General features: G+C 44.1%; 1 protein-coding gene across 2 annotated transcripts in view; it reads right to left on the bottom strand.

The window, feature by feature from the left end:
* Window positions 1-5,827: 5,827 nt before the first annotated feature.
* LOC144099528 (E-selectin-like) overlaps window positions 5,828-15,176 on the bottom strand; it is a 94,646-nt gene continuing 85,297 nt past the window's right edge. The window contains exons 9-11 of one of the 2 annotated variants that reach the window (XR_013307421.1): window positions 13,528-13,732; window positions 6,277-6,335; window positions 5,828-5,846 (exon numbers count right to left, since the gene is read on the bottom strand). Coding sequence is in view for 1 of the 2 variants with exons in the window: in XM_077632898.1 (XP_077489024.1) it covers window positions 6,332-6,335; window positions 13,528-13,732 (209 nt within the window). In the remaining variant the exon portion in view is untranslated. Of the gene's footprint in view, window positions 5,847-6,250; window positions 6,336-13,527; window positions 13,733-15,176 lie in introns of those variants that run through there. The other variant, XM_077632898.1, reaches the window with a different exon arrangement.

Here is a 15,176-nt window from a genome sequence, read left to right as displayed (position 1 = left end):
AGGCATGAAGTGTCAGTCGTGTTTTGGGCCCCGAAATAGCTTGCACAGTTCTGTGCGCGCATTGAGAGCGAAGGTACGAACAGTGGTTGAAATAAAAATAGGGAAAACCGTTTGTGAAGTGTTGCAACTGTGTGGTGTACGAGAAACCACTCCCCTGAGGGAGGCATAAGTGGGCCGAACAGAACGCTGCGTGATTGACGGTGTAGCAGAACACGTGCGTTCGCTAAAAGAAGTAAGAGGCGCGCATCTTTCGAAACGTTGTCCAGAGTGCAATATGTGTCGCCGAGCTGCAGAACATTCGCCAAGGGAAAAATGCTCGCACTGCAGCAAGTGCGAACCGCGCTTTAATGACATGAAGATTCTGGCTAAGAGCAAGATACTAAGACACGGGACGTATTGGATGCTTTCCAAGTAACAAAGACCTGAAAAAAACTACAAGACTGCACTTAAGTTCGCTTAAGAGCGCTGATTTGAAAGCCTTTCCCTCTCCTTTCTTTCTCCTACCATTTGTTAATTTTTGGCAATTTATTACTTTGCTGTTTCATGCTTCTTTTACTTATTTTTAACTCTAATTTTGCTTTCTAGTTATTTTTCTTTGTTTTACTTTTTGTCGGTTTTATATATTGCTATAATTTTAATATTTTTGTTTATTTTGTGTGTTGTTTTTACTCTATAGTTTTGTTTGTTAGTTTTGTTTTGTGTTTTTACTTTTTCGTTTTTATTTTGATTTCACTGCGTATATGTAGGTGATCAAGTGTCGCTTAATGAACTGTTACATTTTCTGTTGCTATACAACTTCTGATTGACAGCTCGTGCACACAACTTCCGTCCACAATGTTCGGTGGAGAAAATTTCGCCTACAACTTCCGTCCACGCCACTCATGAGCAAAAGTAAGCCTTAATATTCCGTTAGCAATAACTCTGTGGCCCTTTTTATGATCGAAATGTCGGATCTTGAACGGTTTTTTATTGTGCGTAGTCCAGATTCAGCGCATGCGTTGTTTATTTTATATTTGCTGGCTTCCCATCAAATAAGTACAGAAGTATTTGGCACTTTCCTTGAGCAGTTATTCCGTTGTGTTTGTCTTTGCAGGCAATATTGTTTCATGTACAACGTGCTATGCATCATCAAGCCGAAACTGAAGCTATGTTTGACGAACTGAAGATATGAAAGTATTTATATACATAGTTATTTAAGAGAGCAAAAAGATTGTATTGCTGACGTTCTCTACCTCAATTTATACGAGGTGTGCGTGCTGTCCAGGTTTGATCATGTCATATCGTGCAACGTGATTCTTCAATTTCGCATCATGCATCCTGTGCTTTAGTTCGCAAGTGAACGAAAGAAATCTCGTCTGGTGCTCCTTGCAAAGAGGTTAGAGATGATATCAATACCGTTCAAGATCAAAAGACTAGCTCAGCTTAAATTGTGTTGGTGCTTTTGCATGAAACCTACTCAATTATAAAGACACATTTGCTGATGTGTAGCCATTTATAGCTTCTATACGTTACTCTTAGACGACGAACAGCCAACATATCGCGGAACTGAGAACTAACGGTGCGAACATTAACATTTATGTTATGCAGCATTTATCAGGGTTTCTTACTGTTTTCCTTTTGGAGGCTTCTTTATAAATGGGTTCGTCAATCGTACAATTTCTCTTACATATACCTCCGTGCGCAAAAAGAGGACGAGAAAAATGCACCTGCATAGATAACAACTCGTGTGACCTGCGAAATTGGTTTGAAGTTCCACAAGTCGCCAAAAGTTTTAAACTTTAAAATCTCCCTCTTAAAGCAGTGCATGGTGGAGCAACGGTGGTAGATGGTTTCTTGACACTCAAAAAAAGAGCAAGAGAGGCGAAGGCGCCGGACGCTTGCCAGCGCTTCGACAGGAGGACGTGTCTTCGTCTGGGCAAAGCGTCAATCATTGACGGGCTTTCAATAGGGCCTTCATTCCGAGGAGGAAGACCCAGTGAGGAGGAGGAGGAGGGCGCGAAGTAGGAGAGGTGTTAAGATGGGAAGGGTTAATCTTGTTCAGACATGATGGCTCCTATAGAGCTTGAAAAATATTGCTTAACCGCTTCACCACTGTGCCAAGAGGGGTATGTGGGGAGTCCCAGGGATCTATGAATGTTAACTACAGAATGACCAGTTCTGCAGATACAGGCATTAACCCTTATTTAGTAGCATAGGAAGAAAATACGTGCAATGAAGGTGTCAGGCCGGCCTAGTTATTTGCAGCTAAAATATTAGCGAGCATGTTGGCGGACACTGGTATGGAAGGGAAACGCAGGAGATGTCAGAACTAAAGACAAACTGGCATCTGCTGCTTGAGAAGAGTGCATGATTCGTGATAACATCGAAACTTGGGCTGGGTGGTCTTTCCGTGACGGTGTCGGTATTCGCCCCATGTGTGTGACAAGCAAGAAACAAAATTTTATCACACGGGTGTGCTTCTTCTCTCTTGTGCCATCCTTTTCTGCGCAGTTTTTCTTCTTACAATCTTGTATCAACTAGGCGCTCACCTCGCTCTTCTAGGTTCCACACAGAAAGCCACTGTGCTTAGGAAGCGGACTTCAGTGTCGAAAAGCAACAAACTCGTGACAACAGAGAAGATTAACAATCTGCATGCATTATTGTTTGCCACCTGTTTACTAAATATATCCAAGCGCATATGCATCGTGGAGGATTAGTGATTTGAGATCAGCAGAGGGCGTCAAAAGAAGGGTCATAAGTGAAGAGGCAGTTTCTCTTTAAAATGAGAACTATGGAATTTACGTTATAAGTTTTTTAAAACGGCTATAACATGGTCAGTAATGAAACATTTATGCCGAATTAATACAAATTCGTACAACACTGTCATTGATTGCGGCATCTGAGCAGGAATGCCCCAATGGTAATAATTGACAGATGCCGTTTGAAATGTGAAAAAAAAAAGTCCTTTTGTCATGCTGTGCCATCAGTTTTCCAGGACACGTGGAACCCTTACAGAACGTTGATACCGGAAGTCAAAAGTTTGATGGCACTAAGTGTGCTGTGGATGAGATATGACGAAACAATAGACTGCGCCAGCGAAACGAAAGGTGATATGACATCCCGGCCCTGTTAAAAGGACACTGAGGAGAACCCGATCAAATTTTTTTGTTAGCAAAATCTGAGAGTTCAGCATTTCATAGCATTGTTGCCGCTTTTCCGAGAGCGAAAGATGCATTTATTTCAAAGAAATTTGGATTCGAAGTTGAAAAAGTTTTTCCCGCCGCTCCGATTCAAACTCGAGAACTCTTATGACGACAAGGAGAACTCTTATGACGGAACAGGACGGAGTGGCGTGAAACGTGACGTAAAAGGAGACTGCGTGCTTTCTGGCGGCTAGCGGTGCGGTCTAGCAACTGCCGAAATGAAAGCTACCGCCGCCGCACGTTGAATGCATCTATCGGGGGTCGCTACCATCGCTTCGTTTACGTTTGCACCGGCGTCTTGCCAGCGTTACGATGGATCGCGTTCCCGAACCCGACGACGTAGTTTCGCAAAGACTACTGCCTGCATTTCAGCGACCTCCGCCCCACAGAGCGTACGATGCTGTTGAGGGAGCACGGTTAGGTTAGGCGCCGGCGGGTCGTTTCCCCCTTCCTCAGTGAGCAGCCGTTGCAAACTAAATGTCGTAACCCCAGTGCGGGGAGTCGCGAGGGGCCAGGACAATGTTGGCGCCTTGCGCCCATCGGAGGCTGGCCGGGGCTTTGGGGCCATCGGATTGTGATTCCTTGAACGGTGCGGTTGCACGGCGCCGCAGGCGGCCTCGAGGCCTCCCACGGTTGGAAGGGCCAAGTTATTTATTTATTTTTTTGCCACAAAAAACGGATGGGTGCTCAAGGGCGGTCGGGTTTAAAGTTGGCGGCTTGAAACTAAAGCCGGCGCACGACGCTTCAACGGCTTCCGCTAGATCCAATGGGTCCACTGGATCGGGCTCTCTCGCCCACTTGCATGTACCTTCAGATATGTACTGTGAATGGTTTAAATTAGACGAGCTCGAACAGAACAACTCCGCCCAACTGCCGAAGCGATTGAATTCCGTCAAAACGTGCACCTCGCCGCGGAGCCGAATCAGTCTGGCCGGGCGGCCGGCGGCTGGCGCACTCGGCGCGAAATAGAGGCATGCTCCAAGTCTCCCCGCCAGTGCGGTCAGAGTGCGCCGAAGCCGCCGAACGCGTCGGCGGTCAAGCGCAGTTGGAGTATAGAGGGTCTCGCTTTAACCGACGTGACTTCGCCGTGCAGCGCGCGCGCGCGCCTCGCCGCAGCATAAACGCGCCTTAACAGAGCCTGCGCTTAAACGCTAACCAACGTATTCGGCGGCGGCATCTATGGGAGCCACTGGAACCCCCCGCCCACTCACTGAATAATAAAAAAAGAACTCCTGTACCGATGTTCGGAGTCGAACCAGGGCCTTCGGCGTTCGAGGCGGAGACGCTAACACTCCGTCACGACGGCTCAAATTGCAGCCATCATTAAATGCGCATCTAGTGAATGCACTCTTCTGAAGCAGAAATCTCCGCGCTTTCGCTAGGTATATTCTGGCCTAACAGAGCTAGGCCATCAGCAATTTTTCTGAACTGCCTTGTACCTTGTCTGCCGTCCCTAAAAAACGATTTCCGTTAAGTAGTTTGAAGTTGACTGGCACAGCCGGGAATGTTTCGCCGGGCAAGCGTGAGAATACACAAGTGCTGGCTTGTACGATCACCGACCATCGTGCCTTCATAGCTTTTTATCGAGCCTGAACAGGCTCCTTCCAAGGTTAACTAGCACTTGAAGCGGCACTTGGAGTTCCTCTGCTGTTCGGCGCTTGTAAATAGAGGCGCGTCAAAAACAAAACCACGGGGCACGCAAAGCTCATAGACGCGAAGCGCCAGAAAAAAATCGGAACTCTCCTGGCCGCCTGTGGCGCCGCCAAGCATCGGTTTTCTTTGCTTCCAACATTCAGGTTGTCTTTTGCCTACCTTCCTTGTGTGATAAAAGTGCACTTTTGGTTTTAAAACAAAACTTACTTCAATATTGAACCGCGCAACCTACCTTTGTCAGCCTCAGAGATTCGCGCAACATGTAGGAAGGAAAATCTCTCCAAGGTGGCGTCTCTTGTCCTATGGCGTCACCACGCTTGTACTTGCGTGATTGGCCTGTGGCGGCGATATCTGTATTTTGGTTCTTGCTATTTTCTACCTTACAAGAGCTTTGTTTTCAGTAAGAGCGGCGTTTTTATGATCAGGAGCTGGTATTCTAACGATACAAGCCAACTTCAATTTCTCCTCAGTGTCCCTAAGTGTCCTCAGTGTCCTCACGTGGCAGCCGAAACATCATAATACTTTTATTTGAGTCAGCGCCGCCGGTTCGTTCATCAGAAACCATGGTATGTAGAGGTAACTGCAAACATGAGAACATATGGCAGGTAAAAGAATAGCTTTTAAAAGGTTGCTAGAGAGAAAACAAACCATGGTCTGCAACGTGACGTGGATTTGTTACTTAATGTATTTAAATAATGAAATAATATGTAAATAAATGAAAGCGGGAAGACAACAACGAAACATTTCGGAACAACTCATTCTCACATTCTGATAATAAAAAAAAACGTGTATAAAGGCGGGCTTCGCGGCGTGCCTTACCAAACGTCTTCAATAAAGGCGCTCATAACATCCTTTCATCCTAATGCCCAACCTTCATCCATTTTTTTTGCGCAGACAACAGTGAACGTGAGCTGAGCTACAGCCACGATCCCCAGTCTGGCTTTGATGTTGATGACTACGCCACGTGGCGAATTCTCGGAGGAGATGCTGCTAAATCTGTTTGGCCATGCACTGTAAAAAAAAATGCTCCGCTGTACAGAGAAACCCGCTGGTAATGCGTTGCCGGAGGGTTTTCCGAAAAATGAGTTACGAACTAAATGTCACAAACAGCGACTGCGTATGACAACTGTCACATTCTTGGTGACGGAAAGTTACGCCATGCTATGCACGAGAACAAAATCGCTTTTTTCGCAACAAATGCTTCTCCTGTGCTTATATTAAAGTTCCGTATGTGTATGCATACTTTCTCCCTTCACACGGAAGTAATTTGACCTAGGGCGGAAATAACATGTATTGTAATTATGTACTTTCTGCAGTACCTGCATCTCTGTAGTACATGCATGTACAAGACTTTCCTTTACGCATATTATGTATTGCATACGTACAAAGAATGCAGCTTTGAACGAGAGCGATAAGTGTTTGGCTGAGTACAAGTACATACGTTTTATTTTCCTGACAAACTGCACACATTGTATCTCTGCACATTGCTGTCAGGTTCATCTGAAACGAAGAAAAAAATCCTCATTTAGTAGCCACACAACAGCGATTATAAATTTTTCAAATACATTTGAACAATCCTCTATTGAACAACGCAAAAGCAATTTGCAGGCAAAACCATTATGATTCATTGCCCAAAATTCATTTCTTATAACAGTAAAGAGTAAAAACCATAGGTCCAGGAAGAAGCAGACAAAATGCGCTTACCCGGGCGACACTTTGATAATGAAAGTCTTTATGGTTGTCCATCATTTTGTGCAAATAGAAAGTAGCACAGGATGGCTGCCAAATACAATTCGATGCAGATGCCTTTCAGTACATAGTACTCAGTGCACAACTTAACGAGCAAGGACCATTGGTATCATCTGAAAGAGGCCGGATACTTGCTCACAAGCATGGTGATGATTGTGATTTTTTATGGCGCTAGGGAACCTGAGGCCAAAGAGTGCCATGGCACAAGCTATTTTCTTCATCTCAAAGTGGGGCCAAAGACTCATTCCTCAAGCATTTCATCCTAAAGAAGCCGAGCACCATACCAGGGGAAAGCTTGTACCCATTGTATCACCAGCGGGTACCCGGCACTTGTCCACAAGCAATCAGGAAGCGCACTTCCCCCAAACCTCATGCTTCCACTCACAGTTTCCATTATCTGAGCATGTGCAAGAAAATGTACTAATTTCTGATGTCAGTGAAAATGCTTTCACAGGTACCGGTCGCTGCTCACTAAGGCATTCCAATATCTCTGGAGTGTGCCTCACGAGGAACGGATCCTCGAGTTTCCAGGAAGAGCTCTGTGCAGAAATTTAACCGAAGACAGTTGCCACGTGAACCTTTTCAAAATGATGACCCAGAAAGACGAAGTGTCCTCATATGTATGATGCAAAAAAAAAAGACGAGGCATGAGTCTTTCTGCTTCTTCAACAGCTGCGATACATTTGTTACCGGTACTGCTTTGCACAGCTTCAGTCCCCTTTTAACATTTCGTGAAATCATTTGATATCTGCGAAAGATCTTGCATGCAAAAATTTTGGCACTAATGAAAAAGCAAAAAGACCTATGTCCTATTTCTTTTTTGTGATATTAAAGGAACGCTCGCAATTTAGGGTCATTACTACGAAGAGGTACATATGGCAACTAACTCTGAGCCAATTTCCGCAAGAACTCCGTGTTCTGAAGCCTAAAAATTTCTCATGAGGTGCCCTATATATGCATCAGAACACCTTAGTGAGCTGTTACCGGACACTGTGAGTGCACTGTCCCTGAACATAATAACTTGTTTAGCCTTTGCAGACCATGCTCTAGAAGTATGTTTATTTACAGGCTAGGTAGTATTACCAGTGGTAAGATATGTTGAGACTTTATTGATAGTTTTTGAAAACCACAAGGACTTAACACAGATGCTGAAAGAACTGTGTTGCACAGCTTTAAAGAGTATGGAAGGGGGTTGGGTTCTTGGCTTTCACGCGTTAACTATATTTGCGGGGAGGTTTGCAGTTTTTAGATGTTATTGTTGCCGTGAGCAAAGAGCATGTATGTTGGCAGTATGCGCCTTGAGCGTGGAAGGAGCTGTTACATTACGAGTCGACTCATTCAAGAATTTGGCGGTGGTTTAGCTCTGGTGACGCGATAGCTACAGCTGCCCCAGTGGAACTTGCTCAGTTGAACTGCAAAGTCAGTCTTCCGCCGCTCCGTTTCTGTGCGCGTTCCTTCATCATCTTCGTCCCACAGGACACGGCGGATGCGCTCAACTGCTGCAGCTTGGTTTTGCTGGCTCACCGCGCCGCCGGCAGCAGCAACTGCTCTGCCCCACGTGACCAAACACGTTCTGGTCACGTGACTAACCATGCGACAAACCACGGGACCAGACACGGCGCCGCGCCACCGGCAGCTGCCCCGCACCACGTGACCAACCATGTGAGAACGTAGCGGTGGCGGCGCCGCCACGCCGAAGGTTCAAAATGCTCCCATCCTATAGCTATCGCTACAAAACAGTAAAACGCGCCATTGCTAGCATTTACCTCGAGCCTGTTCTCGTGAATTCGTGTCATTATGCCATGCAGGTGAGCTTAGAAAAGCAAGTAGAAGGGTTAGGGTAGCAGGGATCCCATTCTGTGGGTCATCAGAGCTCTTGCTGAGTCCGTCCCACGAAAAATCAAAGGTGCCATGCTTCAAAAGCTGTGTGAGCACAGAAAGGAAGCTGTGAAACCAGCAGTGGTTCCTTATGAAGTGCAAGTGCAAACCGCAGCTGCTTGCAAAGACCAAGGATACTAAGGGACGGGAGGTGTTAGAAACTTTTTACATAAAAGAGGAATACATTGTGTTAACGATATCTCTGTGACACTTTTTGAGACCGAGGCATCGCATTTGGAACAGATTTGATGATTGCGTGGGGTCTTGCCTTGTTTCTTATGTTTGTTGGCTTCCCAGAAAATTAAATGTGGTTTGCACTTATGCTGCATTGTTCTTATTTTGTGTTTGTCCATGCAGTAGCTATTATTTTGTGTCTCAAGTTCAAAAAACACTTCTTTCTGTGTCATGTATGCTAGAATGGAACTTTTACTTTTTGTTTTCTTTTGCTGCCGATACATCTGTTCCCTAAGAGTAATTTAAATGTGTCAGCAATCTATAATTTAACGTTCATTTTCTTGTTTGGTTCCTGCGCACTGATGAAACTTCATTCCTTCTAATAATTTGTATATGCTATTGCACTGCGCAACTGTCTTCATTTCAAAACCCTTGCTGTCAAAGCGACGTTAAAAAAAGAAGTCGGCGGGTTTGTACAGCTGCATTTGACTGCTTTCCGTCCACCTCGCCTGCTCTTTCTTTACAAAACAGAAATAAAGGACTTGAATTTCAATATGAAGTCACAATTTTTGAATAAAGAATCGCTCTTATAAGTTATTGAGTTTTTCTAAGGGAATTAGGTTCTATGTGGTCTCCTGCGCAAGCCATTGGTAACAAGCATAAACGATGTCACGCCCAGAGCTTGTTTTAAAATCAGATACTATTAGGAGTTTTGCAATTTTTGGTTATATCGCAGTCGAGAGGCATTCCGTACACAAGCAGGCAATTTATTCCAGCAGATTTCTCTCACCACCTCTGAATTACTCTAGTCCCCTAATTCTCACCAGCCGCTTTCCCCTTTTTCATTGCCCGTAATTCTGTCTTTATTCTTAATTTTTTTACCGAAGGGATCTCGAATTCCTTCGCACTACTGCCTCCGTCATTAGCTTCCTGTATATTTCGGTTAGTGTGGACAGGCGGGCCCGGATGCATCTAAATATTGTTTATGTCAAATAGCAAAAACATGTACTTGAAAATGCCAGGCAAAATTGTAGCAAAATTGTTCATGCTGATCGAACTCGCGGGAGCGGATCCTTCGATATATCGTACAGCACGGCGCCCCTGCAAGCGTTGCTGCTGCTGATGGCACTCTTCAATCGCATTTCGTGCGGAGGGACAGGTTGGTTGCGCGCCGTTGGCAACCAGCTGGCACCGCTAGAGTTTGAAGGGGCGTAACGGGGTGAAAGTGAGGGACGCTTGAGGGTTAGCCTCATTATCTTGTACTCATTTTCCATTAGACATCACTGCCCGGCGGTGATGCCAAGGTAACTGAAGACTACGGGCGGCACTCGCCTAGCGTGCTTCGCTTCTGAAATGGCGGAAACCTAATGTAGCTTATGTAAAACGAGGTTAATATTTTACAGTGCACTGGTACCAAGATAACGCAAGACTTTCAGTGACTGCTTCCAATGTACCATCCTCTGCAGCTTCGAGGCGAAGCAATCTAGGGTTATCAACGTCTACTGAGCCGCGCGCTACCAGCATGCCTGAAAGCGGCAAGTCGCTGGCAAAGGCGTTTCGTTAGCTTGGGCTGAAAGTGTTTTTGTTTCTAGGTTGCCAATAGTTTATCTGCTATTTTTATGCATTGAATAATCAGCATTTCACGCTACTTCGCTGTTCCCATCGTACGCACTGATTATGGAAAGTTCACCATCTTGTTTGCAGGAATATCTTTATGTAATTACAACCCGATGGAGTCAAGTCTGTTGCAACATATCATTAATTTTATCGCCTTTCGAAAAATCGCTGCCTCTAGAAATAGCTATGATCAGATTCAAACCAGAGTTAGAGCAATGTTGTCTTTATTGTAGCCAGTTGTACTCTACTTTCAAATTTTATTGTAAATTGTACTACGTTCTTCTAGCCCGTGTTCTCGATACGTTCTATAATGGAATGTATAATTATGCTGTGAACGTTTGAATTGTGTTATACCTCTCGTTTATTTGCACTATTTTCAATTTATTTATGCAACTTTTTGATTTGACCATGATATTCTATTTATTCTTGCGTTCGTATTTGACTAATTTCTGCTCTGCTTGCTGCAAATACTGCACTCAAACCAATCACTTTGTACTAGGAAGTTTCCAAATTGTTTCTGAGCTTCGGGATCTCTTAAAGCATTACATTGTATTTATGAAGTTTGTAGATCTGATAGATAGTGAAGTTGAAATAGGACTTGTTCAAAAGATACGGTCTTGACTGGAGATCTATGCACAATATCTCGCCTGCTTTAACTAGGAAATCCATGTTGGTCAACACATTACCCTCCTTGCATGCTAGTGAGTACATGTGAGTTGGGCGCATGGCTAGTTTCTTATTGTAAGCTTTTAGGCTTCCTTCGTTATATAGAGCACACTCAATTATCTCCATGTTACACTTCCTTATAACGGTTTGGTTTCGCTTATTCGTCGGGAAAACAAAATATTTTACATTCCAAGAGTAAACAAAGACTCTACTGCCATAACGATTCGGTTTACCAGCAGAAGGTTAAGAGAGGCAGAGTCCCTACATTCCTGGGTCCTTGCATTAAAACACGTCACAAAATGCAAATTTAAATTATTTCAGTATACAGTGAGTAAATAATTAAGAACAGCTGTAAGATATATTTGCAATATTACTAACCACATCACTACGAGTGCCGGTAGTTTTGATTTGAAGTTTTTTCCCTCAACTGCTTTATAGTGCCCCAGTATGGGTAAAGACCTACTGCAAAAGACTGAAATAAATTGTTAATTGGCGGAAAACATCTGAAAATTATCGTGGTCTCCTCGATTATAGTTTATATACTATTGGTGCTGCAGTAATAATAAACATTTTGGTATGTAGCTGCGATTACACTTCCTCATCCCTTTATATTCACTGAGTTGAATCTAAACACTGGAAAGGCTCATTGGTTGCTTCCTTAGTTGTTGGCATTTGGCACGTCGTACCTTCGCGACAGAAATCCCTACCCCGCTTTCCATGGATTCAAGAAATAGGGTTGAAAGTCACTCCGGAGAAGCCCTCCCGCGTTTCTCTGGAATGTATTCTATAGCATTTACGCTCATAGTCTTTCATCCCAAAGAACAGATGAAGCCGTTGCGCTGAAAAACTACGAGGTTGAAATAAAGAATACCCACTAAGCCAAGATCTAACTCTTCTGAAGTATTCTACAACACTTGCCGCGACCTTTAGCACCAGGACAAAGGGTGCGTATTTCACCGAAAATATAGCAACCACAACAGCACCTCACTACGTTAAAATATGAACAAGTTTTCAGCTAGAAAAATACTTATAAATAAACTATAAACTGACGTCACTGCGGCACCTTCTTCCTCCACCACACCCTCCCTTCCTCTTCATCTCTCTACAGTTTCCTTCTCTCATGAACACGCCTACATAATTCTTACCGAGGGTGCGTGCTATTACCCAAACGATGATATCTGCTTTGGTTGAATTCTCGGTCAGAGGACAAAGATTTTTCGACTCTATTCATTGTTGCAATGTTTGCGCCTCAAGAAGCAAACGATTGCTGGCTCTCTTCTGCTTCGAGCTCCTACACGAGTCACCCGATTACGATGACCCAGTCCGCACAGGTATTGATCTGTGCTTGGATATGAGTAACACTTATTACAGTGAATAAAGAAAAAGCCAGCGGACGTCTTAGCTTCCTTTTACAAGAGTGAAAAAATAAACTAAGGTAGTCGAGAACTGACAGTCCGGACATCTCACTTCCTGAGTGAAAGGAAAAACACAAGTTCTTTATATGTTCCAGACAGGTATCTACAGCTAGAAATACTAGCTACTAATTACAGCTAGTAATACTAGCTAGAAATTAGCAAGAACAGCTATCTCTACCAGAGTCGGGACAAATAATGGGCATCGAATAATTAATTCTTCCATGCCAAACAGAGTATTCGTGTAGAATATATATATTTACAATTGTCACAGACCCGCTATATATTGATCAAGGAAAGTTAAGCGGTGCGAACAATTAATTACTTATTACTTAATTTGTGGCCACTGTAAGAAGTATAAATTTTCTGACTGTTTCGCAGAAACAATACATACAGGTCGTTCCAGCGGTTAGAGTTCATAACCTGCCCCGCTACTTTCGTCACCTTGTATGCCACTTTGGCGGCGTACAACACAGAGAAACGTGCTCCTGACTGCGGCAATGGTCGCTTAGTGGTAACAAAGTGTGAAACAATCTTCTCCGGACACATATTTCAGCAATATATTGAATAATTCTAACTTAACGAGATTATATTTTCTTTCAATTTTTCATCCACCGTGCTTTCATGAGAATGTGAACGTTCTACCTTCAGTACGTACTGTTGCGCGTGTATGTGCATGCTAAGAGCAAGTGCAGGTAGGTCCACAAAACATTTTGCAAATGCGTAGTTTGATACTTCGGTACTTGTTTCTTTTTGTGGAGCAAAACCGAAAGCACATGAACAGTACATTGTCTTGTCTGGCATAAAATTGCGCTCAATCCACATATTTCTCCCCGAGGCAGCATTGCCTTTTAGGCTGGAACTGGATAAATATAAGGCTTCCAGTTTTGGAGTCTATAAACATAGAGAAAAATTTTTAGAACACAAAGGAATAGTTCAGGCAGTGGAAAGGTTCAACTAATAAAGGCTGAATTGAACACGGGGGGGGGGGGGGGGGGTTCTTTTCCTAACCAAATACCCTGCTTTGACTGTATGTGTTTCTCGTCATCAAGATAGTGCTAACTAATCCAGCGGTAACTTCTAAAAGCACCACCCCCATGTACGAGCGCAATGCGGGATGGGGTACAATGTCGCAGTTATTTCAAGTGGACATAGAGCGTTATCATTATACCGCCTTATGCATTCCTGTTCCTTACCTACGGTGCCGTTTGTCAGCATCTCGGCAAGCCGCTGCAGGGCATCGCAGTTTGCGTAGGATGTACACATTTTCTTCTTTGGTGGCCAGCCTGTTAAGTTCTTCATCATTCCGTTGTCCAGTGATTCCGATGCAGTATATCTCGACACGATGTCGTTTCAAGGCATCTGCTTCCGTATATGCGTTTCCGCCGATGTTCGCCTTTCCTGCGTGTTGGAGAAGAGTTATTCGTCAGTAAGTGTGCTACTTAAATTCATTTAAACTGCCAAATATATACTATCTCACATTGAATCATGAAAGCGCTACCTATTGGCACAAACCCTTTTGAACTATATTATCTGTAACATTTTAATTTCACACACTGCAGCCTCAAATGAGGCTTCAGCCGGACAAGATAAACATGCGTAAAGAAATGGAAGCAACCGGCAGTGTATTTTGTTTTTAAAATAGAAGGAAACGCACATTAAAACATTTCAGCTACAAATCACATCACAGCATTTTGCAATGCTTTGAAAGGATGTGAACGAATAGGGTCAGGGAGGAGATTGCAAAGTTGTATTCGGGCTGAGCTGACGTGTTTAGTTCATAGTGTGTTATTATCAACGATGGTTTAAAACATTCAAAATATTTGACAACTGGCTCACATTGCAGAGATTTAACGTGGGCAAGGACAGTATACACTGACTGCAGTGATGTGAATGAAGTGAATGCAGCCCCAGAGCAGACAGATGAAAGGAAGCCAAAAACTTTTTGGCATTCCGGCTAAGTTGAGAACGGTCGGCTTTTTTTTAGCCGATTTAAATTTATTTACATCTACAACCTATGGAAATTCCAAACGACGCAACAGCCGTCAAGGATGGGCCGGATTAAGGTTTTCTGTGCAACTTAGGGTCTAGTAGAACAACACGCCAAGTGCGGCGTAAACATCCAAGCCTTTGGTGACCTTTCTTAGAAATCAGATCAGTGTGTTTGCGCCATGATATATCCAGCATTTTAGAAAGGTGAGTTATCTTATTCCACACCTCTTTTTACACAGTTGTCATTGAGGTAATATATGACAGGAAATGAGGCAGGAGCCTGGAGAAGGAGACAAAAACATTTTACAGAACTCACTGCTCATACCGTGTAGCGCACTACTTGTACACTATAGGATTTACAGAATCATCCAATCGGGAGAGGGTAAAGGTCTTAAAGTTAGATATGCGCGCGCCTCGTGTGCGGCTTGCCGTCCGCTCGCGGTGTTCAAAGGAGACGCTGCAAGAAACGCGTCCATGCAAACGCCGTGAATGGAAATAAGGATCTAAAAAAGCTGTATGAAACCTTCAAAAGAACGCCGAAACAATATTAGTGCCACAGAGCCTGCGTTCAATCGGGGCCATCTATTAACACCGAGCAGCTGCGCAGCGGACAACAGAAGTGGCGATAAGAGTTCGTTTTGGAGCCAACGCAGCGATGTGGTCTGCAAGCAAGAATGGTGCGGTAGCATTTGTCGCCATAGTGTGCTGCTTTGGGCCAAGTTACGGCGGGATGCGAAGTGGATCACCATAGCGTTAAAGGTATCCCACGAGATGAACCCGTGGAGGTTCTCCGGGGAAGCGAGGTGCAAAGGCATTGTTGCGAAAGCCAGGGCACTACTCTCCCGTGGTGCTC

Source organism: Amblyomma americanum, chromosome 7 (assembly GCF_052857255.1).
Source record: "Amblyomma americanum isolate KBUSLIRL-KWMA chromosome 7, ASM5285725v1, whole genome shotgun sequence".
NCBI lineage: Eukaryota > Metazoa > Arthropoda > Arachnida > Ixodida > Ixodidae > Amblyomma > Amblyomma americanum.
Note: the sequence above shows the minus strand (reverse complement) of the source record. Positions and strands in the feature narration are given on the sequence as shown.